This window comes from Cricetulus griseus, chromosome 4 (genome assembly GCF_003668045.3).
Source record: "Cricetulus griseus strain 17A/GY chromosome 4, alternate assembly CriGri-PICRH-1.0, whole genome shotgun sequence".
NCBI lineage: Eukaryota > Metazoa > Chordata > Mammalia > Rodentia > Cricetidae > Cricetulus > Cricetulus griseus.
Genome location: NC_048597.1, coordinates 102,693,516 through 102,719,927, shown reverse-complemented (window position 1 = coordinate 102,719,927; position 26,412 = coordinate 102,693,516). Strand labels below are relative to the sequence as shown.

Genomic DNA, 26,412 nt, shown 5'->3' with positions numbered 1-26,412 from the left:
GGATGGTTGCAGGATGTGAGAGGAAGTGACACAGGTCCCATGTCACCTTTCTCTTCCCCTTCCTCTGCATTTGAGCAGATAGGTTAGATACTGGAGGCCTGATCAGTCTGGGTCCTTAGGGTATGACGTGCTGTCTGTCTCTGAAAAGGCCAGATCATTCAGTCAAAGGGCCAAGAACTTCCTGTGTTGCGCTTGAGTTACAGAGTAGTTCAATGAATGAAATACGGCTGATGGGGTTGGGGTAAAGCTGCTGGCATCAATGGTTCTTCATTATTAGCCTCTGGTCAGGGCTATGTCACTTCCTAGGGCAGTGTGGTCTGATGAGGGCCAGTCCTTGGTCTGGGACATCAGCTTCATCTGGAAGACTTGTTCAAAGGTAGCAGGACCAGCCTGGGCTCCTTAGTAAGTTCAAAGTGACCTACCCTGAGTACAAAGGCAAACCCAGTCTCAAAAGAAGAAGTGAGATGGCTCAGGGGGTGAAGGAGTTTCCTGCCTTGTCCGACAAACCGAGTTTGATGCTCAGAACCCACGCGGTGGAGGAGAGAACTAACTCCTGCAAGGTGTCCTCTGACACAAATACTGTCTGTCTGTCTGTCTGTCTGTCTGTGTCTCTCTCTCTCTTTTCTTTGTGTGTTGGGTCCCTCCCTTGACTCTGAAAGTTTAGTACCTCCCAGTGAGCCACAGGAATCCCTGCTTCTGAACACTTGCAGATTATTCCAAGCAAATGACCAGACATGGTTACTGGCACCACCTGGCTCTGCCACTGACAAGCTGTGCACTCCTGAATAAATCTAAGCCTCAGTTTATCCATCTGTAAAAGGTGCCAGCATTGTGATTCTGGCAAGGCTGCTGGGAGTCATCTGTAAATTACCTTTATAGTAAAACCATGTGTGGCAGTGCACACCTGTGGTAGGTGCTGTCATTAGGAAGTAGAGGAGGGCACAGTCAGAAATGTAAAATCATACTCATCTATATTGCAAGTTTAAGGCCGGCCTCAAGCAAACAAATGAAACAAGGATATAAAACCCTCTGTATTAGGCCATTGGTCAGGGGTAGCTGTTCTAGTTCCATGGAGTTGTGTCCTGTAACTGCTTGACAACCCTGAACCAGCCCACCCACAGATGAGTCTTTCAGAGGATAGCTATGCAAGCCCGCCCACCAGCCCACAATACTAGCACTCCTGGGCTCATTCAGAAGGATGAGTTTAAAGCCAGTGTAGGCTACCTTCATCTCCCAAGAATCAAGGAAAGAGAAAGCAGAGGGCTCAGGGGAGGTGTGATGAGATTGCCCATCCTTGAGTTATCTGTGCTTGTTTAATAGCACTCAATTTACGCACCAGTGTTTTCTCTTTTGTCCTTGGTCTTCCCTTTTTTTTTTTTTTTTTGAGATAGGATCTCAAGTAGCACAGGCTGCCCTCAAATTTGATTTGTAGCCAACTGGCCTTGAATTCCTGATTTCCCCTCCACACCCACCACCAACCTCCACCTCCCAAGTGCTGGAATTGTAAGCATGCCTCACCACAACTGACCAGTGTGGCTTAATTATGGCTTTGCTGAAATGAGCTGGGGGGGGGGGGCGGCGGCAGATAGACTGGTTTAAGCTATCCTGTTTTATCCCTTCCTTATTACCCTAGCAGGAACAGCCCCAGGCTCTTTAGCAGTGAGTGTGCCTATTTCTTTAGAATGTGCCCCTGAAACCACAAGCTCCTTTGCCACTTTAGGTCAAGGTCTGAGGAGAGAGTGTCAAAGGTCCAGAATGTTAGATGTCCAGCCCCTTGCCAATCCCTAGGAGTAGGACAGACCTTGTGAAAGTCCCATGAGGCAGCGATCCCCTGGGAAACACTAGGTGGCTCCCACTGCAGCACATGGAGTAGCTGACAGAAGCCACTGGCCTGGATGAGGAGCCCAGGCAGACAGAGAAAGCAGGTGAAGGTTCTGGGAGATACCCAGTTGGTAGATGCTTTAGATGCTTGCTGTGCAATTGTGAGAGCCCGAGTTTGTTCTCTAGAAACCATGTAGAAAGCTGTACACAGCAGTGAATGTCTGCGACTCCAGCACTGGCCTGCTTCTGGAGGCCAAAACACAGGAAAGCCTGAAGCTCACCCCTTTAACGGAATCCGTGAGCTCCAGGCTGAATCTCAGAAAAATAATGTAAAATGAAGCGGAGAGCAATTGCTAGAAGCACTTCATGTTGAGCCCTGGCTCCCACACTGTGACAAAACTTTACCTGGGAAGACGCAACAGACATGTCTATTCATCCCGGAGAGGGAACCCTCGACAAAACAGTCTGTCCTTTCCAGGTGCCTCAGTTGGCCTCCCAGGCAGTGTGGCTGGTTTCTGCTTCTTCCAGGCAGCTGGTCTGGTCTGACAATTTTCCTTGCAGCTTGGCTTGTCTGGGAGTCTTTCTTCTGAGGGGCAATCTCTGCTTTTATTGTGGACTCTGGCAGGGAGGGGCCTCGTGAATCTGGTTAGTTTCGGGGACTTCCTGAAGCTTTATTTTATTTTAATTTTTGAGATGTTTACCTTCCTGCTTAAGGAGTTTCTTGCAAGATGGAGTGGGGTTTTTTGTTTTTAATTTTTCATTTTATGTGTGTGTGTGTTCCCTGCATGTCTATAGGCACACTGTGTGCATGCAATACCCTTGGAGGCCAGAAGAGGGCAATGCATCCCTAGGATTGAAGTTACAGATGGTTGTGAACCTCCATGTGGGTGCTGGCAGTTGAAATGAGACCCTCTGGAAGAGTAACCAGTGCTCTAAACCCACTGAACCATCTCTCCAGTCCCTAGGATGAGTTGTTGTAGTCTCTGTTTAGGAAACCAGCCTGTTAAGCAATACTCAATCCCTTCTCCTGGCTCTACTTTTTCTTTTGGGGGGTGGGTTGTGTTGGTGGGGGGTTCTCCCGCAATGATCCCTGAGCCTTGGAGGGGTGACTGTATACCTATGGCTAAGAAGTAGGCCACCATGTCACAGTAGCAGTCACTTGTTCTCAGGATCTTCACCAGTGGCTCTGAGTTGAGACTGATAATAAGTGACAGTGAACTATAGTTGTAAACACACACGTTGAGAAGGCAGTTTGATCCGCACATCACAACCATCTAGAAAACCTGCAGAAGCTGCTTCCCCACTGGGACCTCTGACCTCCCCTACAGCAGGTTTTTGTTCTGGCTTACAGTACCAGGCTTACCCTCCCTCTTGAGGAACAGATTTTAAATCCAATTGGAAGGCTGTTGATCACCCATGATGGCTGAGCCACTACTGCACAACTAGGGGCATCCTGCCTGGCATGTTGGTGTTTTAACACACAGGATCCATAGCCAAGCAGAAATGTTTTCCCTTCAGCCGCCAGCGTGCCCGCTGTGGTACTATGAAAGTCAGGCATCAGAGTAGGAGTTTCAAGTTCATTCCTAGCTTAATTTCTTCATGCCCTACAGTCAAAGCATGCCCAAGTGGTGTCTTTAGCAATAATGTCTTACCATCTAGTTTGGGCATACAGCCAACAGCAGTAACAGTAGCCTTTATGGTTTGTGGGGCCTCAGGGGTTCCTCTGGCTGATAACATAATGGGAGGTAGCCCACCTGTCACAAAGGGAGGTAGCTTGCCACTGGCACTGGTTATTTTCTTTCTCTCTTCTTTTCTTTTCCTTTTTTTCTTTTCTTTCCTTTTCTTCTCTTTTTATTTTATTATTGTTTCCATCCAGTAACCTTATAGCCTCTGGGGGTGTCTTTTCCCACCACTGTAGGGTACCATTTCGACTTAAACTTTTTAGCTGTTGTTTAATAACCCATTTTTTCTTTCAATCAACCCAGCCCCAGTTGGGTTGTAATGATATAAGCTGAAAGTACTTGGCAGTCTTCAGCCCTATTCTGCACATTAATGTTTGTGAAATGGCTACCTTTGTCACCCATGCCTAACACTAACACTGAGTTGGGTGCAGCACTTAGTAGTGGCTTCCCCAATTGCTTCCTTGCATGGAAATGCTTGGAAGAGGCCTGTGGTTGGGTCCACACAGGTGAGGGCATATTCGCACCCCTCACTTATTGGTATAGGCCCTATGAAGTCTACCTGCCGATCTCTCATGGGACAGCTTATTATTTATGTGTCCCTTCAGAGCATTTGTTTGTTGTGCCATAACCACAGACAGGCCTCAGATGTGTGTGTGGGGGGGGGGCGGGTATTCAAGACAGGATTTCTCTGTGTAGCTTTGAAGCCTGTCCTGGAATTCACTCTGTAGACCAGCCTGGCCTCAAACTCACAGAAATTCACCTGCCTCTCTGGCCTCTGCCTCTGCCTCTGCCTCTGCCTCTGCCTCTGCCTCTGCCTCTGCCTCTGCCTCTGCCCTCTGCCTCTCTGCCTCTGCCTCTGCCTCTGCCTCTGCCTCTGCCTCTGCCTCTGCCTCTGCCTCTGCCTCTGCCTCTGCGGGAATGAAAGGCGTGCGCCCCACCACCACCATCAGGTAGCCTCAGATGTTTTGATAGCATCTGAAATATCAGAATATTTCACAGGAATGCCAGCATCCTTAGCTACTTTCCAACCTGTGTTGGATCCCTTATGACCAGACTTTGTGTGGATCCAGTGGACAACTTCCAAGGGTACCTGAGGGGAAATGACCCATATCTTGGTAAGGACATCCGCTTCCTAATTTCCTGGGGGACTTAATGGGCTGTGGGCTGCCACATGGAAAACTACCACAGATTCCTATTGAACTATTTTACATATTTCTGTCCACATTTGTTCCCCCTACAGTATCCAACCCAGCACCTTCCAGTTTTCTTCCTAGTGGGCCACCCATAAAGTGAGTCCTCTATATACAACCCAACTGTCAATACAGACTGTCACAGGCCACATCTAATGAGTTATTGCTATCCATACTGCTCTTAGCTCAGCTCATCAGCTACTTTTGCCTTCTCCTTTTTCCAGCCACATGGTTTCTGTGTTCATGTGTATTGTTATAGCTACCTGTCCTTGTTTGGTGTGTCTATTCATACCATCTGTGTTGAAGGCATCTACATGGGTGACTGGTATTCCTTCCAATACTTTAACTGGTTTATCTGTTGGTTCCATTACTGGGTGATCCTTGGTGGCTTTACAGACACTAGCACTAGAAGAGCCCGCATGGCATTGGTGATGGGGCTTGTACACACCATGCCTCATTGTTGTAAGTGTGCACTCCTCCTTTGTAGAGTTTGATTCTGTGCAACACCAGAAAGGGGATTGGCCAGGAGGTCTTCAATACAGCCCTTTGTTGTGAAGTTGTTTTTACAGTCACTGGGGTGGAACTAGTGCTTCCTATACTACTCACAGTTGCTGTCCTGGTGCTGCGCACCCAGCTTCTGCTCCTCTGTATGACTGAGACCAAAACCCTTCTGAATCTTTTGCTCAGCTTGCTTTTGCTGTAGCCTCCAGCCTTCTGATCTTCTGGTGACTTCTAATAGTAAGGGACACTGGGGTGGTGGGGCACACAGCTGTTTAGCTTGTCCCACAAGGATCTTAGCCTATTCCAAAGGCTCTTGAGCCTTTCTGTCCCAATCCTCATAGTACATTTCATTTCTTTTCTTCTTCTTCTTTTTTTTTCTTTCTTTCTCTGTGTAGCTTTGGAGAACTCACTCTGTAGACCAGGCTGGCCTCGAACTCACAGAGATCCGCCTGTCTCTGCATCCAGAGTGCTGGGATTAAAGGCATGAGCTACCAACTCCCGGCCACCACCCCTCTTTTTGAGGCACGTTTTCCTATGCAACCCTGGCTACTCTAACATTATTATAGCCCAGGCTGACCTTGAACTCACAGTAATCCTTCTGCATCAGCCTACCACATGCTATGATGTCACCATGCCTGGCTTAGACCTCAGTCACCTCCTTCTCCTAGTGCCAAACATGGAATGGGTCCTTGAAGCATGGGTTTTTGGAGGCATTCAAGTTCCAAGAGTTAGGAATGAGAGCCCAGGTTTCTAACCAGATACTCAGGCTCTGGCACCACATGTGCTTGTATTAGTTTGTATCTCTTGGTGAATCTTGGTAGCTAGAAGTCCATCACTGCTGCTGTGAACCTTGCTAATGGGGTGGATGCAGGCAATATTGTGTGTGTGTGAGAGAGACTGTAGTTTTGACTGTTGGATTGTGTAGGCTAGATGTTCAACATATGAATATCCCATTGCAGCAAACATTGGGGCTTATTTTGAAATTTAATCAGGTCTTATTTATGGGCTTTTGTATTTGTGGAATTTGTCTGTTATCAACTTCTGTGCAATAACCTCTAAAACAATACTCACAGTGCTCATCCAGTCCTTTGCAGATATACACACATGAACATCATTGAGGAAACATTCCAGTCACTTGACTGTGCTCTTTCCCAGCTGAGGTCTTGATGGGTTTTCTCTCTCAAAATGGAATCCAGTGTCCTTTTGTTGTTTAAGTTGTCCCCAAATGCAGTGCTGCAATGCTGTCATCGTTCTGGGGCACAGGTTGTGACATACAGAGAAAGTATGTTTCAGATGAGCTTCCCTCAGGCTGTGGATTCAATGGTAATGAGTCAGCCATTTATATTAACCAAGGGGTCTTTAAACAGAAGTACATTTTAACAAAATTTAAATATATTGATTGATTGATTGATTGATTGATTGATTGATTGATTGAATAAATGTTTGGGGAAGATGTGACCAGAGGCTGGAAGGTACATAGCCCCATATCTCGCCTGGGAGTAGTAGTAGTTCTTGGTTAGTTTTCTTCCTCCTGTTTCTTGGACAGTGAATAGGTGTCTTACACTGTAAAAGCAGCTTTATTCTTTGTCTTCTTGAAGCCTGTAGGTTATAGCAGACACAGATGAATGTATGCATAGCCAGTTGGGCTAATGCCATGTGGGAACATGGACAAGCGCTTTGGGTAATGGTGGTGTGAGGGACTGGTTTTGACTAAGGGAGAGATGGAAGGGACCTGGAAATTAAGGCTTACAGGTGAAAGCTTAGAGGGTTGGGCCTGGGGGTGACACTGACATAGGTGAGTCTGGTGGGGTCTAGGTGAACTAGTGAATATTGGAAGAAATCATGGAAAACAATTTAGATTTGGTGCAAAGCGTCTGAGGAGGGATGGCTTTTCTTTTCTTTTCTTTTCTTTTTTTAAATTTTTTTTTTTTTTTTTTTTTTGGTTTTTCGAGACAGAGTTTCTCTGTGTAGCTTTGGAGGCTGTCCTGGCACTCACTTTGGAGACCAGGCTGGCCTTGAACTCACAGAGATCCACCTGCCTCTGCCTCCCGAGTTCTGGGATTAAAGGCGTACCCCACTAATACCCAGCAACAACTTATTTCTCCATTTTCCCTGCAACTCCTTCTCAGTCAAACTTCTTGAAGACTGAGGCTACTTTAAAAGTCAAGACAGGGGGCTGGAGAGATGGCTCAGAGGTTAATAGCACTGGCTGCTATCCCAGAGGTCCTGAGTTCAATTCCCAGAAACTACATGGTGGCTCACTACCATCTATAATGAGATCTGGTGCTCATGACTATCTGACTATAATGAGATCCGGTGCCATCTTCTACTATGCTGGCATACATGCAGATGGAATTCTGCATATATAACAAATAAATCTTTAAAAAAAAAAGTCAGGACAACCCAAAGCAAGGTGGCAGTTTAGGAGGGTATGATAAAAGCCTAGCTTCTCTGAGAGTAGTAGCCAAAGTGCCAATAAACAGACCAATAAAATACATTGTAGGCGTGTTGTTTTTTTGTTTTTGTTTTTGTTTTTTGTTTCTTTATAAGAGAGGGTTTCTCTGTGTAGCCCTGGCTGTCCTAGCTGGTTTTCCTGGAATTCACTCTGTAGACCAGGGTGGCCTCTAACTCACAGAGATCTAACTTCTGCCTCCTGAGTGCTGGGATTAAACATGTGCACCACTATACCTGGCCAGAGGTGTATTTTCAAGGGAGAAAGCAGCATGGATGATTCAGCAGTTGGTTTGTTGTTGGGGCAAAGAGAAATGTCAGAGATGACTCCCAGGTGTGTACCATTTACCAAGGCAGGAGGACTTGGGGTTCATGCCCTTGCTTCTCCCTGGAAACTGCACCATAATGATTTCCGGTATCCTGTCCCTCTAGGCTCCCATCTGTCTTACTCAAGTTTCTCCTTTTCACCCTTTGTTAGTTTGTTCATTGGGGCCACAAGAAACAGAGCACTGTGGACTCTGTAGCTTAAATAACAGCACCTTGTTGTCATTTCTGGAGGCCTGAGGTTCCACCTGTAGCTTGCTGAGGCTTAGAAGCTCCCGGTGGTCCCATCTTCATCCCATCACAGTGAAGCCAGGTCCCTCCATGATTTCGATTTCCTCGCCGGCCTCCATCTCTACATCTTTCCCATATACAAATCTCAGCAGTCTACCCAGCCCAGCTCCCCCACCTCACCAGGGAGCTTCCCGGGGTGCACATCCCCCTAGCCATACTTCCAGGCCCTACTACAACCGTTGTAGCATCAGCAGAGGGCTCCCCTGTCCTGGGGTTTATTGTTAGGTTTAGAGAGTTGGAAGCATCCATAGGAAATGGGAAAGCGGCAGAAAAGCAAGCTAGGGAGATTTGTTTCCCTAGCTTTCTCCTTGTGGGATCACTGTCGTTGACTGACTGTAGCCAGTGAAGGCCACACTGTCGACAATAGCCTTTCCAAATCATGTCTGTTAACGGTTCCATTCGTGTTCACCTCCGTGAACGTCATGATGGACACCCTGATCCAATTTCTTCCCCCATTAGGTGTTGGTGTTATAATCTGCACTATGGTTGGCTATGACGATGCCTGCCCTAGCTGGTTTTGTGTTGAGACGATGTCTCAGTAGTATAGGCTGAGATCTTTATGTAGCCAGGCAGCCCTTAGACTTACAGCAGTCCCCTGGCCTTTTTTTTTTTTTTAAGGTTTTTTTATTTTATTTTATTTATTTATTATGTATACAACATTCTGCTTCCATGCATATCTGCACACCAGAAGAGGGCACCAGATCTCATAACGGATGGTTGCGAGCCACCATGTGGTTGCTGGGAATTGAACTCAGGACCTCTGGAATAGCAGCAGGTATTCTTAACCTTTGAGCTATCTCTCCAGCCCGTCCCCTGGCCTTTTAACACTGGAGATTGTCTTATTAATTTCCCCCTCATCAATTATTTGATTTTTGGTTTTTTGAGATAGGGTCTCTCTAAATAGTCCCAGATGCCCTAGAACTCAATATGTAAACCAGGCTGGCCTCAAACTCAAAAGGATCTGCCTGCTTCTGTAGACCGAAGTTTCTGTCCGGTCCAGTCCCACAGCCCTTTAGTTCCAAATAAACACACAGAGGCTTATATTAATTATAAATGGTTTGGCCTATTGCTCAGGCTTCTTATTGGCTAGCTCTCTCTTAATCCGTTTCGATTAATCTGTATATCGACACATGGTTTTATCTTACTAGAGAATGCCTGGGTGTCCTACCTCCCTGGTGGCTACGTGGCATGCCATCGACTCCACCTACTGCCTTTCTCTATCCCTGTTTGGATTCTGAGCCTGGCTAAATCCTGCCTCTCTCTATTGGCCAAAACAGCTTTATTCATTAACCAGTAAGAGAAACATCCATTCACAGCACACAGAAGGACTTCCCCCAGCATGCCTTTGCCTCTCCTGAGTGGAGACAGGATCTCACTCTGTAACCCTGGCTGATCTTGAACTCACAGCAACCTGCTTGCTGACATTAAAGGAATTCATCACATGCCTGATTAATCCATTTTGTATCTGGGGAATCTAAGTTTTTCCCAGATACCAAGAGCCTGGGAAATAATTGTTGAATGAATGAACTCAATAGCAAAATTTCCAGAAGTTTCTAAAGACAAAGTTTTAGCCACTTAGTTTCATCTCTTTGTTCCCTTTGACCTGCTCACCAAATGAATCTTATGGTGACCTAACAGACTCCTGCCTTGCACTTTTGTGTCTTAGTCCTAGCGAACTGCTAAAAGAACACTAATTGAAAGAGAATGGGTCCAGGTGGTGGTGGCGCACGCCTTTAGTCCCAGCACTTGGGAGGAAGAGGCAGGTGGATCTCTGTGAGTTCGAGATCAGCCTGGTCTACAAGAGCTAGTTCCAGGACAGCCTCCAAAGCCACAGAGAAACCCTGTCTCTGGGGGAGGGAGGGAGGGAGGGAGGGTGGGAGGGAGGGAAGGAGGGAAGGAAGAGAAAGAGAGAGAGAGAGAGAGAGAGAGAATGGGGTGGGGGGCTGGAGAGATGGCTCAGTGGTTGAGAACACTAGTTGGTCTTTCAGAGGTCCTGAGTTCAATTCCCAGCAACCATAGGATGGCTCACAACCAAATGTAATGATGTCTGGTGCCGTCTTCTGGTCTGCAGAGATACATGCAGACAGAATACTGTATACATAATAAATAAATGTTTCCCAAAAAAAGGGAAGAGTGTTAGTATTCAGGCATCTCTACTGGCCTGTCCTTGGGGTTCTGACAGGATACACCCTCAGCTGCTGCCACTAAGAGCACCACCTGTGCCTAGTCACTATGATCCCTTTTAAAAGGGCCCTACCCACCTCCCATTCCTTTCTCTCTCTCTCTCTCTCTCTCTCTTTCCTTTCTCCTCTCTACTATTGCTCCTGTCTCCGGAGGCCAGTCTCTCCCCTTCTCTTTCTCCCTTTTATGATACCTTTCCATAATTAAACAAAAACAAAAACTCTGCTTGAACCCTGTCACATGGCGCTGCTTTTCTTAAAGTACAACACAGAGGGCTCTAACACTCTGTTGGCCCCTTTCTCCCTCAGATTGAGGCAGCCCCCTTCATCTTCCTCAACCTGGGAAGATCTTGCCATGCTGGCATTTGTCAGGGTTTATTTGTGTCCTTTAGAAACATGTTATTGGGCCGGGTGGTGGTGGCTCATGCCTTTAATCCCAGCACTCTGGAGGCAGAGGCAGGAAGATTTCTGAGTTCTAGGCCAGCTTGGTCTACAAAGTGAGTTCCAGGACAGCCTCCAACGCCATAGAGAAAACCTGTCTTGAAAAACAAAATCGGGATGGAGAGATGGCTTAGGGCTTAAGAGCACTGAAAATCTTTAAAAAAAAAAAAAAAAAAAAGTTAAGGGCTGGAGAGATGGCTCAGAGGTTAAGAGCAGTGACTGCTCTTCCAGAGGTCCTGAGTTCAATTCCCAGCAACCACATGGTGGCTCACAACCATCTATAATGAGACCTGGTGCCCTCTTCTAGCCTGCAGATATACATGGAAGCAGAATGTTGTATACATAGTAAATAAATAAAATCTTTTTTTAAAAAAAAGTTAAAAAAAAGAAAAACAAAACAAAACAAAAAAAAAGAAACAACGTTATTGGGACCTTAAGACATCCCTTAGCTGAGATACCCTGTAATTAAACTCTGTAGCCAAGGATTTCACCCTAAGCCTGATAACCTGCTCAGCTGTGTTAATAATGCCTCAGACATGTTCTTGGAAAGCAATTGAGATATTAAGGGCTGGTGCCTTTGGTGAAGCCATTAAAAAGTCTGGCAGGCACTAAGTGATCTTTTGTCTGTTGCTGCTGTTCTATTTCCAGAACAATGTCCAATCTCTTACACTTCTGTCATCAGATGCCATCATATATTGCCAGTGAGCTTCCCTTCCTTCCTTCCCTCCCCCTCTATCCCCCACCTCCTCCTTTCTAATTTGTCATTGTTAGGAATGTTTGGCTACATAATGCCTTTAGGTAACTCATCCTTCCAATTTAGGAACTATGAAGAAGACGGGGCAAGGCTGGGTGACAACAGGTGAAATGTATTTGATTTCTGGTGCCAAGGTAGGATGCCCGAGTGTTTCTGACAGGGATGAAGGAGCCCTTAGTTGCATGCAAAGAAATTAGGTGAGTTTTGGAAGCAAGAGTGAAGCCAGGAAATCCAGGTTGTATGAGAGAGAGAGAGAGAGAGAGAGAGAGAGAGAGAGAGAGAGAGAGAGAGAGAGGAGAGGATGGTTGATTGGTTGAAGCTAGCCTTGAAACTGTTCCCTCGAAAATGCCACCACTGACTTACTGACTAGCTTATTTCATTTAAGATGAATCCAAATTTTCCTTTTAGGCAGAATTCCACTGTTGTATCTATACCACATTTTCATACACGCAGCATTTGCCAAAAGACCCTTGGCTTTTTTTTTACCAGGATCTTTTTTTTGTTGTTTTTTGTTTTGTTTTGTTTTGTTTTTCGAGACAGGGTTTTTCTGTGGCTTTGGAGGCTGTCCTGGAACTAGCTCTTGTAGTCTGGGTAACTGAGGAGGTTAGAAGAGGGTCTCAGATCCCTAGGACTGAAGTTAAAGACAGTTGTATGTGGTACTGTTAACCGAACCCAGCTCTAAATGTCTTTTTTTTTTATTATTATTCTTTTATTAGTTCAAATTAGGAACAAGCTTGTTTCACATATCAATCCCTTCTCCCTCTCTCTCCCCTCCCCCCAACATCCCACCTGCCCCTAGTCATCCCCCCTCCACTCCCCAGGCAGGGTAAGGCCCTCAAAAGGGGCTCCCCAAAGTCTACCACATCATCCTGGGCCAGGCCGAGGCCCTTCCCCATGTGTCCAAGTCAAGAGTGCATCCCTTCAAATAGGATGGGCTCTCAAAATCCCTTCTTTTTTTTTTTTAAGACCTTACATATTTAATACAGTGCATTACCCCTGTACAAATGGAAAAAAAATTAAGTTCAACATTTCTAGACTAATATGGCTGTTAATTTTTGTACAATGCCAGCTCAACACGGTAAACTGGGATACTTTTTTCCAAAGTTGACAGCACATCTAAAGTTTCCAAAAATTTAAATTATATATGTGTATGTATTTTTATATTTATATAAAAAGACCAATAATGGCAGTATGTTATGCATCAATAGCAGCAACAGCTTTCCCAGGTTCTGCAGTCATTTGCACAAAATTGTAGATACATTCAGCACACTCCATTAAAAAAAAAGAAAAAAGTAAAAAGCAAAAACCCAGAAAACAGCACAGTTCTGTTACTTTTGTGGTACCTGGCACCATTCTTTTTTTTTTTTTTTTTTTAAATTATCTTCTCAATTATCATCTGGAAGGAAACACATTCTGAGCAACATCATTAAAAACAGCTCTGATAAAGCACGGTCACTACTATGTATCATAAAGCAGGTCCACATATGAGTGAGTACATATCATGTTTGTCTTTTTGTGATTGGGTTACCTCACTCAGAATGGTTTCTTCGAGTTCCATCCATTTTCCTGCAAATTTCAAGATTCCATTGTTTTTTTCTGCTGAGTAGTACTCCATTGTGTAAATGTACCACATTTTCTCTATCCATTCTTCGGTTGAGGGGCATCTAGGCTGCTTCCAGTTTCTGGCTATTACAAATAATGCTGCTATGAACATGGTTGAACAGATGTCCTTGTTATATGAATGTGCTTCTTTTGGGTATATGCCTAGGAGTGGAATTGCTGGATCTTGTGGTAGACTCATTCCCATTTTCTTGAGGAGTCGCCATACTGATTTCCAAAGTGGCTGTACAAGTTGGCACTCCCACCAGCAGTGGAGGAGTGTTCCTCTTTCTTCGCATCCTCTCCAGCATAAACTATCATTGGTGTTTTTGATTTTAGCCATTCTGACAGGAGTAAGATGGTATCTCCAAGTTGTTTTGATTTGCATTTCCCCGATGGCTAAGTATGTTGAACACTTTATGTGTCTTTCAGCCATTTTAGATTCCTCTCTTGACAATTGTCTATTTAGTTCTGTAAGACCCCCGGAAAGCTCAGGCTTCCAGGATCTTAGCCCAGGACCTCGGCCACCCCAATCACAGAATGGAGACGAAAGCTTGATGCAAATTGCATGAGGCTTTATTGTAGTTTAACAAGCTAACCCCGTGTTAGCTCGGGTCTTTGATCCACCCACCATGGCGGATGGCTAGCAAAGACAGATCTTATAGGGCAGCGTAAGGGGAGTGTCCAGGTATGCACAAGTTCAGGATTGGTGTGCCTCCAGGTTTGGACGGTTTGCCCTTTGTTGATTGGTCAACTGGTTGTTATGGCCCATAGGCCCTCCCAGGGTGGTTGCTATGTTCTGTGCGTCATTATTGTGCGCTTGTCCAAAAAGCAAACCCAGAGCCATAAAGCATAGCACCACCAGCTAACTTCTGATTGGTTCCTTGCCACGAGGCAGGCATCTGACCTCTAAGTGAGCAAGGCAAGGTTATGGCAAGCACGTGTTCTGCTGTTATGCTGTTATGGAGAGCTGGCCCCTTCAGTTCTGTACCTCATTTTTTAATTGGATTGTTTGGTGTTTTGGAGAATAGCTTCTTGAGTTCTTTATATATTTTGGAGATCAGCCCTCTGTCAGATGTGGGGTTGGTGAATATCTTTTCCCAGTCTGTGGGCTGTCGTTTTGTCTTGCTGACTATGTCCTTTACCTTACAGAAGCTTCTCAGTTTCAGGAGGTCCCATTTATTAATTGTTGATCTCAGTGTCTATGCTACTGGTGTTATGTTCAGGAAGCGGTCTCCTGTACCAATTAATTCAAGGGTATTTCCCACTTTATCTTCTAGTAAGTTCAGTGTGGCTGGGTTTAGGTTGAGGTCTTAGATCCATTTTGACTTAAGTTTTGTGCAGGGCGAAAGGCTTGGGTCTATCTGTAGTCTTCTACATGTTTGCATCCAGTTATGCCAGCATCATTTGTTGAAGATGTTCTCTTTGTTCCAGCGTATAAATTTGGATTGTTTGTCAAAAATCAGGTGTTCGTAGTTGTGTGGGTTAATATCAGGGTTTTCAACTCTATTCCATTGGTCTACCTGTCTATTTTTGTGCCAATACCAAGCTGTTTTCAGGACTATAGCTCTGTAATAGAGCTTAAAGTTAGGGATGGTGATGCCTCCAGAAGTTCCTCTATTGTACAGGGTTGTTTTTGCTATCCTGGGTCTTTTGTTTCTCCATATAAAGTTGAGAATTGTTCTTTCAAGGTCAGTTTAGAATTGTGTTGGGATTTTGATAGGGATTGCATTGAATCTGTTTGGAACACGCCGCCGAGCTGGGTCTGGCACGCAAGTCACTTGCCTCAGATGACTCTGAGCAGCAACGATCCTAAATGTCTTTTACAGGCCAATAAGATGGTTCAGTGGATAAAGGCACCTTGAGTTTCCTCTGTGAGACCTGTAGGTGGCTGAGTACTGACTCCCACAAATTGTCCTCTTATCACCACATGTTGGCATACTTGTACCTACGTGCAAAATCAATCGATCAATCAATCAATAAAGTTTGATGGCAATTTTCTATTCTTTTCTCTTTTTTCCTTCCCTTTCATTCTTCCTTCCCTCCCTCCCTCCCTCCTTCCCTCCCTCCCTTCCTTCCTTCCTTCCTTCCTTTTGGTTTTTCGAGACAGGGTTTCTGTGTAGCTTTGGAGGCTGTCCTGGAACTTTCTTTGTAGACCAGGATGACCTTGAACATGCTCTTTCCTTTGTCTCCTGTTTGGGATCCGCCTGCCTCTGTCTCATGAGTGCTGGAATTTACAGTGTGTTTCCCCCCACCCCCATCACCAGCTCCTTTTCTTTCTCTTACATGATCAACTCTTTATTCTTAGAACAAGCCTGTTATCACCATCATCACTTTGAATTATCTTGAATATCATACTCTGTCTTATATTGATCAAAACTCTACTGAAAAAGCTCATGCTAAACAGTTCTGGTTTACAAAAGAGGCGCAGAAAGCCTGTTTTTACATCTTTGTCAACCAGTTCAGCCACTTTTTAAAGTACTTTGGTGGCTCACATACCTATAATCTACTATGTGGGAGGCCGAGGCAAGAGGATTGCTGTGAGTCCCAGCAACCTGGACTAAAGTGTGAAACCTGTCTCATAAAATTAAAAAAAAAAACGGACATTGGTGGCTTAAGCCTTTAATCCCAGCACTCGGGAGGCAGAGGCAGGCGGATCTCTGTGAGTTCAAGGTCAACCTGGTCTACAGAGTGAGTTCCAGTACAGCCTCCAAAACAATAGAGGAACCCTGTCTCGAAAAAAAAAAAAAATTAAAAGCTCAGTGTGGTGGTATACTGCAGGACAACTTTAATCTCAACAATCAGGCAAAGGCAGGTGGATTTCTGAGTACCAGGCCAGCTAGGGCTACATAGTGAGAACCCTTTAAAAATAAAAAGAAGAGGGCTGGGCATTAGTGGCAACATACCTTTAATCCCAGCACTTGGGAGGCAGAGGCAAAAAAAAAGAAAGAAAAGAAAAAGATTATGAATTTGGCTTATTTTTGGTCAACACTTTCTGTATGGTTTTTGTTTTGTTGCTTTTAGAGGCAGGGTTTCAGGCTATCCTGGAACGAGCTCTTGTAGACCAGGTTGGCCTTGAACTCACAGAGATCTGCCTCTGTAGCCCTGGGATCAAAGGCATGCGCCACCACCGCCCAGCTCCCCACCCACATTCTGATGGTGAATATTCCAGTTAGCCCCCTGGCAGTGATGATATGTGAAGCTCTTTAAGAGGAAGTTGGTTTCAAATGGCTTGCATTCCCAGTGAGATTACCTTTCTGGGAAGGGCCCATATCACGTGGGAGTTGACAGATCCATTCGGAAATGGCCCTACACTAGGAGAGCAAAGGAAGTCCATTCAAATACCTGGCTGGAGGTGGGGAAGGGGGCTGTTTTCTTTTTTGCTTCCATTTTGACCAGTTTAGTTAACCAAGGAAAATGTGGCTGAGGAAAAAAAAGAAAAAAATATATATATATAATTTTAATTCCAGGGCAATCTGAGCTACAGAGTGAAACTCTGTTTCAAAAAGGAAGAAAAGTAATATAAAAAAAATTTCTTTATGCTGGGCATTGGTGGCATACGCCTTTAATCCCAGCAGAGGCAGGCGGATCTCTGTGAGTTTAAGGCCAGCCTGGTCTACTATGCGAGTTCCAAGACAGGTTCCAAAGCTACACAGAGAAGCCCTGTCTGGAAAAAAAAAAAAGAGTAAAAAAGAAAGCTCAGTTTATTGAGAATACCCACATGATAAATATATGTGGTTTTTAAATGCTGTGGAATATGTCTTGAGGGGGTAAATAAAAAGCAATTAAGTAGCATGAGTAATTTAACTGAAATTACCACAGCATTGGTTTGTCAAAATGATGCTCTTCTAACCAGTTTTACCAGGTAATCATCCTGGACTCCTAACTTGGTGTGGGACAAGATTCACAATGCCTTTTACTTCCTTTATATATTAAGAATCACTTTCCAAAATACCTTTTGATACGAAGGCATGGTGGTACAGGTTTATGTTCCTGGTACTGGGATAGCTGAGGCAAGAGGATCATTAGTTTGAGGCTAGTCCAGGCAGCATAGCAAAAACAGTTTGCTGTTACCATTCAGTTAGCAAGGATTATTGAAAAGAGGCAAATAGTAAAACAGTAGAACAACTTGTTATGTTTTTATTTAAAAAAAAAAAAAAGGAAAAGAGAAAGATTCGCCATAGAGAGGCAGAGAGAGCGCATAGATGAGAGACAGAGTAGAGAGGAAGCAGAGAGCGTAAATGGGCAGGGATCTGTCTTTTTAAAGGGGTCCTCTGCAACTGCGTGCAGACTTAGTTCCCATGGAACCTTGGGCTGACCAGGGTACTACCTGTTCCACCAGGTAACAGGGGCAGGCCAGCATAATGCCTGAACCTTTCACAACTGAAGCGTGCATTCTTTATTGCTGCTCAGTGTAACTGACACCTTGCAGCAGGATGGTTCCTGGTGGACTAGCTCTGTCACTTCCGTTTGTTTTAACCGATACGTTCACAAATGGTGTTCACTAGCTCAAGAGGGTACCAGCAACTCATTGCAGTTGGCCCCCAAAGACTCTATTCTCCTGTCCTATGTCTGTGGCCTTTGGGATATGGAAACAAGGAAAGGGGCCTTACACTAGGGAGGACCTCCTCCCTTAGTTGTGATCAGAGTCCTACTGAAAAGTGAATACATTCCCGTCTGACTTCCCTCTGCCCATTTCCAGAAGTGGGCAAGTTGATTGCGAGTGGGTTAGGGCTCAGAGTATGGTGAGTGGTAGAATACTTGGTTACCAGGGTTCTATTTTGGAGAATAATAACCACATCACAAAAGAAGAAACTCTCCACATCATCATCATCACCATCATTTGCTATTCACTCTTTTAATTCATTCTGAAACAAACCCATAAATACTAGCTGAAGATTTATTGTAAGCAATTCATTGAGCCTTTAGACTGTATAAAAGGGGATAAAACTTTGGTTTATAGCACTGGGAGTAGATGGAAAGATCTAACACTGGAGGGGCTGGGGTATACCTCCTTCATAGAGTGTGTGCTTAGCTGTTATCATGCACAAACCAATCCACATACATACAGTAAAAGGAAAGAGCGGGCTCATAAGAGCACTGTGTACTAAGAGCTGTGTGATCTCAGAAATGTGTGTGTGTAGCATGGCCTGGCAGAGGCTTGAGAGAATGGTGAAGGTGATCATTCCATTGCCATCCCTTGTTTGGCTACTGTTGTTTCATATAACCCAGGCTGGCCTGGAACTGGCGATATAGCTTCTACTGGCCTCCAATGTTCTTATTCCGTCTTCCTCAGCCTCCCAGGTTATGAAGTTATTGGCGTGAGTCACCATATTCTCCTTCCATCTTTTACTATTCTAATCTTTTTTTTTTGTTTTTGTTTTTGTTTTTGTTTTGTTTGTTTGTTTGTTTTTGTTTTTCAATACAGGGTTTCTCTGTGGCTTTGGAGGCTGTCCTGGAACTAGCTCTTGTAGACCAGGCTGGTCTCGAACTCAACAGAGATCCGCCTGCCTCTGCCTCCCGAGTGCTGGGACTAAAGGTGTGCGCCACCAACGCCCGGCTCTCTAATCATGTTTTTTTTTTTTAAAGAAAATTATTTATTTGAGACAAGGTCTCACTATGTAGTTCTGACTGGCCTGGAATGATAGATAGACCAGACTGTCCTAAAATTCATAGAAATCCATCTGCCTCTGCTTACAGTGCCAAGATTAAAGGCATGATTTAACATGTCCAGTTGATATATACCATTAATTTTGATGCAAGCTCTTACTAATGTGTTCAGGTTTTCCTTGGACTGTAACCAAGTCTGACCTTTAATTTGTCATCCTCCCCTGCCCCAGTCTCCCAAGTAGCTAGGATTCTAGATCTATACCATCAGGCTCAATTTAAATGATATATTCTGCCCGCACCTTTCCTTAGCTTGTTTTATAAAGAACAGTAATAAACCTTAGACTTAGCCGGGCAGTGATGGCACACGCCTTTAATCCCATCACTCAGGAGGCAGAGGCAGGTATATCTCTGTGGGTTTGAGGCCAGACTGGTCTCCAGAGCGAGTGCCAGGACAGCCTCCAAAACTACATAGAGAAACCCTGTCTCGAAAAACCAAAAAAAAAAAAAAAAAAAAAAAAAAAAAACCCTTAGACTTGAAGGTCCTGTCTCTGCATTGGGTTCTAGGTTGTGAGTATATTGCCATTCATATATAACTACCTCCCCTTTTGATGTGTTTCTTCTCTTTTCACTTTAATACATTGCCTTTTCCCCACCCTGGTATGAGGCTATATCTGGCCAGAACCAGGGAACATTCCTGAGGTCTCAAGATCAGATGGATACTAATAGAATATTCAGTGACATCCAAAGAGAGAGAAAATGAGTGGCGCCTGTGACCAGGTAGGACCATCATCCAGGTATTGGCTTTTTTTTTTTTTTTTTTTTAAACTCTCTGGCTCCTCTTGGCTCAGAGCAAGCATCATCTGCCTGGGTGGTATCAGCCTTGAGAACTTTCTAGGAACAGAAGGAAGTTCTGGCTATGTGGAGCAGGGAGAGTGTTCAATTCTTCAGGGTTACTGCCAATGAGGCCAGGGTCAAGATCAGCCAAAGCTCAGTGGATGCAATGCAATTTAAGGTGGTAATTCTGCTGGGGAAGGGTTGTCATGATGTCTACAATATACAGTCTGGAACCCTATCAACACAAAACAGATGCACCGGTTAGCAAAAGGAAACTTGGCTGAGAGAGATAGAGAGAGAAGACGCCCCTGAAAGTACCAGGAGAAGATGCTCAAGAGGGGATTTTTGTGCTGTGACTAGTATGTATCTTCTTATGTTCAGAAGATAGCCCAGCACAGGAATCACTTGGTTATGGTCTCCTCTGGTAAGATCAGACATCAGGCCAGCTTCCTCAATGCACCTGTCCTCCTTGGTATTGCATTTAAACTGAGAATTCACAATTTATAAAAATCCAGCAGGATGGGGTTGTATTGGCAGACACCTGGAATTCTTGAATTTGAGAGGCTGAGGCAGCAGGATTGTTGTGAGTTTGAGACTAACGTCGGTTACATTGAAAATGCTTATGCCAGCCACCGTCACATAAAAAAAAAAAAAAAAAAAAGACTCCATTTCAAAACGAAACAAAAATCTAGTAAGAGGGTTTTCTTTCTTTGCTTCAGTCAGCATGTCAATTGGATTGTGACAAACCAGACTTTTTGTTTATGTAGTCCTGGCTGTCCTGGAACTTGGTATGTAAGACTGGCCTGGCCTCAAACTCACAGAGATTCTCCTGCCTGTGTCTCCTGAGTGTTAAACTGAAAGATGCTCACCACCAAAACTGTCCAAGCGACAAACCAGTTTGTTGCATCGTCTTCACTGGGCCAGAATCAATTGGAATGGAATCCTTTGGCTTCCTAGCAGGATCTCACCTCAACTTCTCCATCTGTGCAGTGGGGCATACCTCGTGGGACAGTAAACCGTGCCTTAAATGAGATCTTGATATTAGCATGCTCAGTACAGTGCATTTGTGGGGGACTTTCTCTGGGTGATGTTAGATAAGGGATTCTCTAACTCTCATTTGGCTTCCCTGTACTCCCCTGCCAAGGCCCCTGGTGTGATGAGAGGAATGATTTTGGTGTTCCCTGCAGCTTGTTTGTCAGCACTTTCCCTTTGTTGAGCCAGGATAAGAGAACTGTGTCATTTTACTTATTTAAATAAAAAGCATGATCTTTTGGGGAGTCCTCAAAGTAAATCAGCCCGAAGACAGGTCTATTAAATAGACTTTGCTGCTGATTCTTTTTTTTTTTTTTGGTTTTTTGAGACAGGGTTTTCCTGTGGCTTTGGAGGCTGTCCTGGAACTAGCTCTTGTAGACCAGGCTGGTCTCTAACTCACAGTGATCCACCTGCCTCTGCCTCCCGAGTGCTGGGATAAAGGTGTGCACCACCACTGCCTGGTGCTGATTCTTTTTTTTTTTTTTTTTTTGTTCTTTTTTTTTTCTTTTTTTATTAAATTATTAATATTTTCACATATACTTTCCCTCTCCCTCTCCCTCCCACCCCCATTCCTTCTCCCCCACCTCCAACCTACCCCCACCCCTTTTTTTTTTTTAATATAATTTATTTAACTTTATTTTATGTGCATTGGTGTGAAGGTATCAGATCCCCTGGAACTGTAGTTACAGACAGTTGTGATCTGCTATGTGGGTACTGGGAATTGAACCCAGGTCCTCTGGAAGAACAGTTGGTGCTCTTAACTGCTGATCCATCTCTCCAGCCCCATGCTTCTGATTCTTAACAAAGATTCGAGGAGGTGGGGGAAAAAAATCTCACTTCCAGACTACTCCTGATGTATTATGGAGTTCGGAATGTCTCTGTCCCTGCAGGTGTGACCAGTGAAAAAGAAAAACATTTTTCTTCTTTTGAGGATGAAAGGTTGGGCCTGTGCATCCTGGACAAGCACTCTCTGCCACTAAGATGCACCCCAGTGACATAGTTAGCCTCCTTCCCCAAACCCCTGCTCCTCCTAATTTCCTTATTTGGCTTCTTCCTGGGTGGAACATTTCCTAAGAATAACTGGGCAGCTTTGTGGATGGAGAGAAGTGTGTGTGTGTGTGTGTGTGTGTGTGTGTGTGTGTGTGTGTGTGTGTGTATGTGTGTGTGTGTGTGTAGGGGTCATCTTTTGCTTTTTTTTTTCCCCCTTGTAACCTTGAATGGACTGTGAAAAATACAAAATGGAAGAGGAAACTCAGCTAAGATGTGCTCAATAAAGAGCAAGTCAGTTGGGAGATTTTGCATAGTGTTGGTGGGTGTATAAATTCCAGAGACTCTTAAAATCCACTCGGTAAAACTGGCATCCTTTATTTGCTCCTGCTGGCTCTGCTATAAGCGTCTTGAGTTTTAATTTATAATGTCCCCACCAAGCATCGTGCCTTCGTGGAGAGCCCAGGCCATAGCAAGCTTGTACCCACTGTGGATATCCTGGCCAGTTGCCTAGAAGAGAGTTAACAGTTGGATGCTCATGACCAGCTGGTCATCTGACTTCGCCGTTATTGGAGCATGGTCTTGAGAAAGCCTTTCAGTAAATCCTTCCCATTTTATAGATGGAGCAACAGCGAGTACATGTGTCCGTGGTGCCATCTTGGGTAGATGTGTGGTATGTGTGCCAACTCTCCAGCTAAGTTGTCCTCCGTGGTGGTTCGTATTTCAGTAATTTTGGTGCCCGTAATAACATTGGTCATCTGGGCTAAAAGTCACTAACTGATCTTTCAGGGGAAGGGTTGTTGACATAAATGCCTGTAGACTTTCTGTTGGAATGAAGGTCAGTCTGGATTTCCAGCAACGATTTTCTGCCGCGTTGGATTGTTTCTGGAGTTAAATGGTAAGGATTCTTCACTGTTGAAGAATCCTCCCGGCCAGTCTCCTAGGATTACTGAGCTCTGGACTGCAACAGCACCTGTAACCTCTCTGAGGTCAGCTCCTGGGCACCAGAGAGAGGTGGTTCCCTCCGAAGAGGATGGGGCGCCCACCTCAGGGCCCAATCTGGGGCATTCTCTCTGACAGTGGCTGGAGCCTGCACCACCTCAGATTTGACGCTGCATTTCAGCCTGGAAAGGCAAACGGAAGAGCAGAGAGGACAGCGTCCAGGGACCTGGCCCCAGCTCTTACTGAGGCCGACAGGCCTGCAGGCGTTGGGTTAGGGGGCCTCTGGGACTCGTGGGCATCAGATCCCCGATCTCCGAGCGCATGCAGATCCTGCCGCAGGAGACCTGAGAACCCGAGCCTGGCATCGCAAGTAGGGAGGTCCCCCGCTGGCCGGTGCACCCGCGACTCAGGAGACACCCCTCTGGACCACACAAAAGACCCCACCCCAGGCCGGTGGTGCATTTCCTGTGGCAGCGGCGGTAGCGGCGCCGCGCGAGACACCTATATGCTTCCCGCAGCGCACGGACCCAGCCGGGCGGGGCGCTGGGCACGCCCCCACGCAGCCCTTAGTCCCCGCGCTACGCGCCCCGCGGCGGCCCTCCACGGGCCCGCCCCCGTGTCACCACAGGCCGGGCTCCCTTTGTGTGCGGGCCGAGCACCGCGGCCGCGCCATTGGCCCGCCCGCCCGGGGGGCCAGCCCCTTCCTGGCTCGCCTCATGCATATGCATGAAGGCCGGCCCCGCCCCGCCCCCTCCCGCGCGGGCGTGCGAGGCGCGCGGCGGCGGCGGTGGCTCCCTCCTCGCCGCGCGGGAGCCCGAGCGCTAGCCAGGGTGAGCCGAGCCTGCTCCCTGCGGGCGGCGGCGGCGCTCCAGCCATGTCAGCGCGCGCAAGTCTGGGCCCACCATGAGCCATGGCCATGTCCGTGAGCGCCGAAGACGACGACTATGAATCGGAGCCCGACCAGGTCGGCGGCCCGGGGTGGGGCTGAGGGAGGGACCCGCGGCACGACCCGGCGAGCTCCTGCCTGACGCGCTGAGGCGGCTGAGGCGGCCGCGACGCTGCGCTGAGGAGAAAGTTTGGCGGCGCGCCGCGGCGCCCGGGCCGGGCGCGGGCAGGGGGCGTGTGCGGCGGGACTCGGCGCCGCGGACAATGTGGGCCTGCGGGCCTGGCCGTCGGGTGGTGCGGGCCCGGGCCCCGCGGGTGAGTTGCGGGGCGCACCGCGCCCTCCTCAGCTCGGCAACCCGCGGCCCACGCGTTTGCGGGGCTCAGCGGGCCCCGCGGCGCCGGCGCCTCATCGCCTCCCGCGGGCAAAGTTGCACCGGGACGGTCGTCCTCGGGGCTGGAGGACGCCCGCGGCCCGTGGGCCGTCGGCCCGAGCTTTTGTCTGGGCGCCGCGCGCTCGCCCGCCGTGGGCAGCCGAGACAGGAAGGGGTGCGAGCCGAGACAGGCGCGGGCCATCCGGAACCCGGCGAGAGCTCTCGGCCTCGGCGGCCAGGAGAAGCAGCACCTCTCCCGGAGCGGAGAGCGCGGGGGAGAATTCTGCGTGTACAACAAAGCTCTGGGTGTGTTTACCGCGAAAATTTGCCCCAAGGTTCGTGTTTTGCACACCAGGGAAGAAAGTTGAGGTGCTGCTGCTTTTGAACCATGCACAACGTGTGAAATAGCATTTGCAGTAAGCCAGGCCGGCCAGGTAGACATGTCCACGGAGTTAGGACTGGGATGGGTCACCTTATGTGGGCTTTGGACGGCCTGTGTCAATGAGATGCTTGTTTATCATGCTGCTTGCATTTCCTTAGTGGAATTAAGATGTTCAGGCGAAAATATCGGAACTCCCCCCCAACACACACACCCTTAGGCGTCACTGAGGAAGTAAGTAGATGGGCTCACTTGAGTCGTATCGCGCGTGTTGCTCCTAAGTTTTATTTATCGCAGGCAGGTTTCAGTGTTTTGGTTTCCTGGTTCTGCTGCACGGTTTTAGGCATGCCCACCAGCAGTATTAATGCATCTCACAATTTTTTTGGTTGGATGAACCCAGGGACAATTCAAGAGATTTTGGCTTGAAATGTCTGTGCCTCCGGTAGCTCTCAGTGTGTGAACTGCTCTCAAATTCTTGTTACATAGTTCATGCCTCAACTCAGGGTTCAGTTTAGGTCTGCCTAACTAACCCTGCCAACAGTTTACCGTTACCATGGCGTCAGAACGTCTTAGTATTCAATGGTGTCCTATAGGCTTTGGTCTATCTGGGTTGGGTTCCTTTTATCTCTTTTTCCAATTTGATTATATTATAGCCTGTGCTCCAACGTCTTTGTCAGGATAAGACTATCTCTGAGCTGTTTTTGTTTGCTTTGGTTCCTGAGATAGCATCTTGCTGTTTATTGTTGCAGTGCCCTTTACATTGCCAGGTACGAGTGGCTTCCAACTCTGCGATTTTCCAGCCTCTGCCTCCAAAATTCCGAGAGTACAGGTGTGAGTCACCTCACCCAGCTCGTCTCTGGGGTTAAGAGTCCATTTTGAGGTAGTGCTCTTTTTGAGGGAGACTGCTATTCAGAAGGGGTCTAGTCTTGTAGCCAGGCAGGTTTTCCTCTTTGCATGGGTCAAGCTGGGAATAACACTGTGGAGCAGTTAGCAAGAGACGTTTTCTCCAGGTTTTCATTTACACTTTAAAGATTTTTCCCTGCTCATGTTTACTAGGCAGACAACATTCTAAGCCAAGGCCTTGAGCAGCAGTTTTTTTCCTGAGTCCCTGCAGGTACTTTGCATTTTAGGGGTACTTTAGGCTGCAGCTCAGCCCATTTTGACTCCCCTGCCCCTCCCACCACAGGAGAGGCAGGGGAGTTTTGTCGCCCTGGGAGTCTAGGTAGCTGAGAGGAGTAGATTGTCCTAAGGACCCTGAACCCCTCTATGACTTATAAGCTTGCCAGCACCAAGCCCTAGCTCTTCTCTGAGAGCTCCCTCCCTGCACCTTGTCCTTCTAGCTGATGTCTTTGGTCCCTCATGGGAGGGGGAGGGGGGATTACTGGAGTCCTTACATGTAGATACCAAGTACACTTGGCGTACACCACCACTACCCATCATTGTCAGGTTTATTTAGGCCTGTTTTATTAAGCCTGTCTACTAGGCTTACTCACCCACCTGTGTGATACTTGGTTAACCTATCTATCCCACACCTTTCAAAGCCATCCAGGTTTCCCCACATGTCACAGCCTATGAACTAGCCCCGAAGTGATGGCCAGAGAGCAGCATTATCAGGAAACGCTCTGCTTGATCTTTGATGTTTTGCACCATGTTGTGTGCCGTCTCCCATCAGAATGTATCAGGAACCTCTTCAGATCTGCTTTCCACTCTGAGGAAGTACGCTTTCAAAAGTAGTTGTCACTAAGAGTTTATTCTGTCTTGGACTATTTATTTTAGTCCTGGGAAATGGTAATAGCTTTTATTTTCTTTCCAATGAAAGTGACTACAACTGGGTGAAAGTAATACCTAGGAAATTATAAAACAAAACTCTCAGAAATTTATGTAGTGATAGTTGCTGTGTTTGCTTCAAAGGGTTTTTGTGGGGTTTTTTGTTTTTTTTTCAAGACTGGCTTGCCTGGAACCCACTCTGAATGTAGGCCTGGCTGGCCTTGAATTTACAGAGATCTGCCAGCCTCTGCCTCCCAAGTGCTGGGATTAAAGGCGTGTGCTATCACCATTGCTTGGCTTCAAGGGTTTTTTTGTTTGTGTGTTTGTTTTGCATCAAAGTCTCTCTTAATATATCCCAGGAAGTTCTTGAA

At 46.4% G+C, this 26,412-nt stretch overlaps 1 protein-coding gene across 13 annotated transcripts in view; it reads left to right on the top strand.

The window, feature by feature from the left end:
* Kdm2b (lysine demethylase 2B) overlaps window positions 1–26,412 on the top strand; it is a 121,967-nt gene that overhangs the window by 72,978 nt on the left and 22,577 nt on the right. For 2 of the 13 annotated variants that reach the window (XM_035443307.1, XM_027414025.1), the window contains exon 1: window positions 23,550–23,603. The exons of 10 other annotated variants lie outside the window; for them this stretch is intronic. In XM_035443307.1, coding sequence (XP_035299198.1) covers window positions 23,550–23,603 — 54 coding nt within the window. Of the gene's footprint in view, window positions 1–23,402; window positions 23,604–26,412 lie in introns of those variants that run through there. One more of the 13 variants, XM_035443306.1, reaches the window with a different exon arrangement.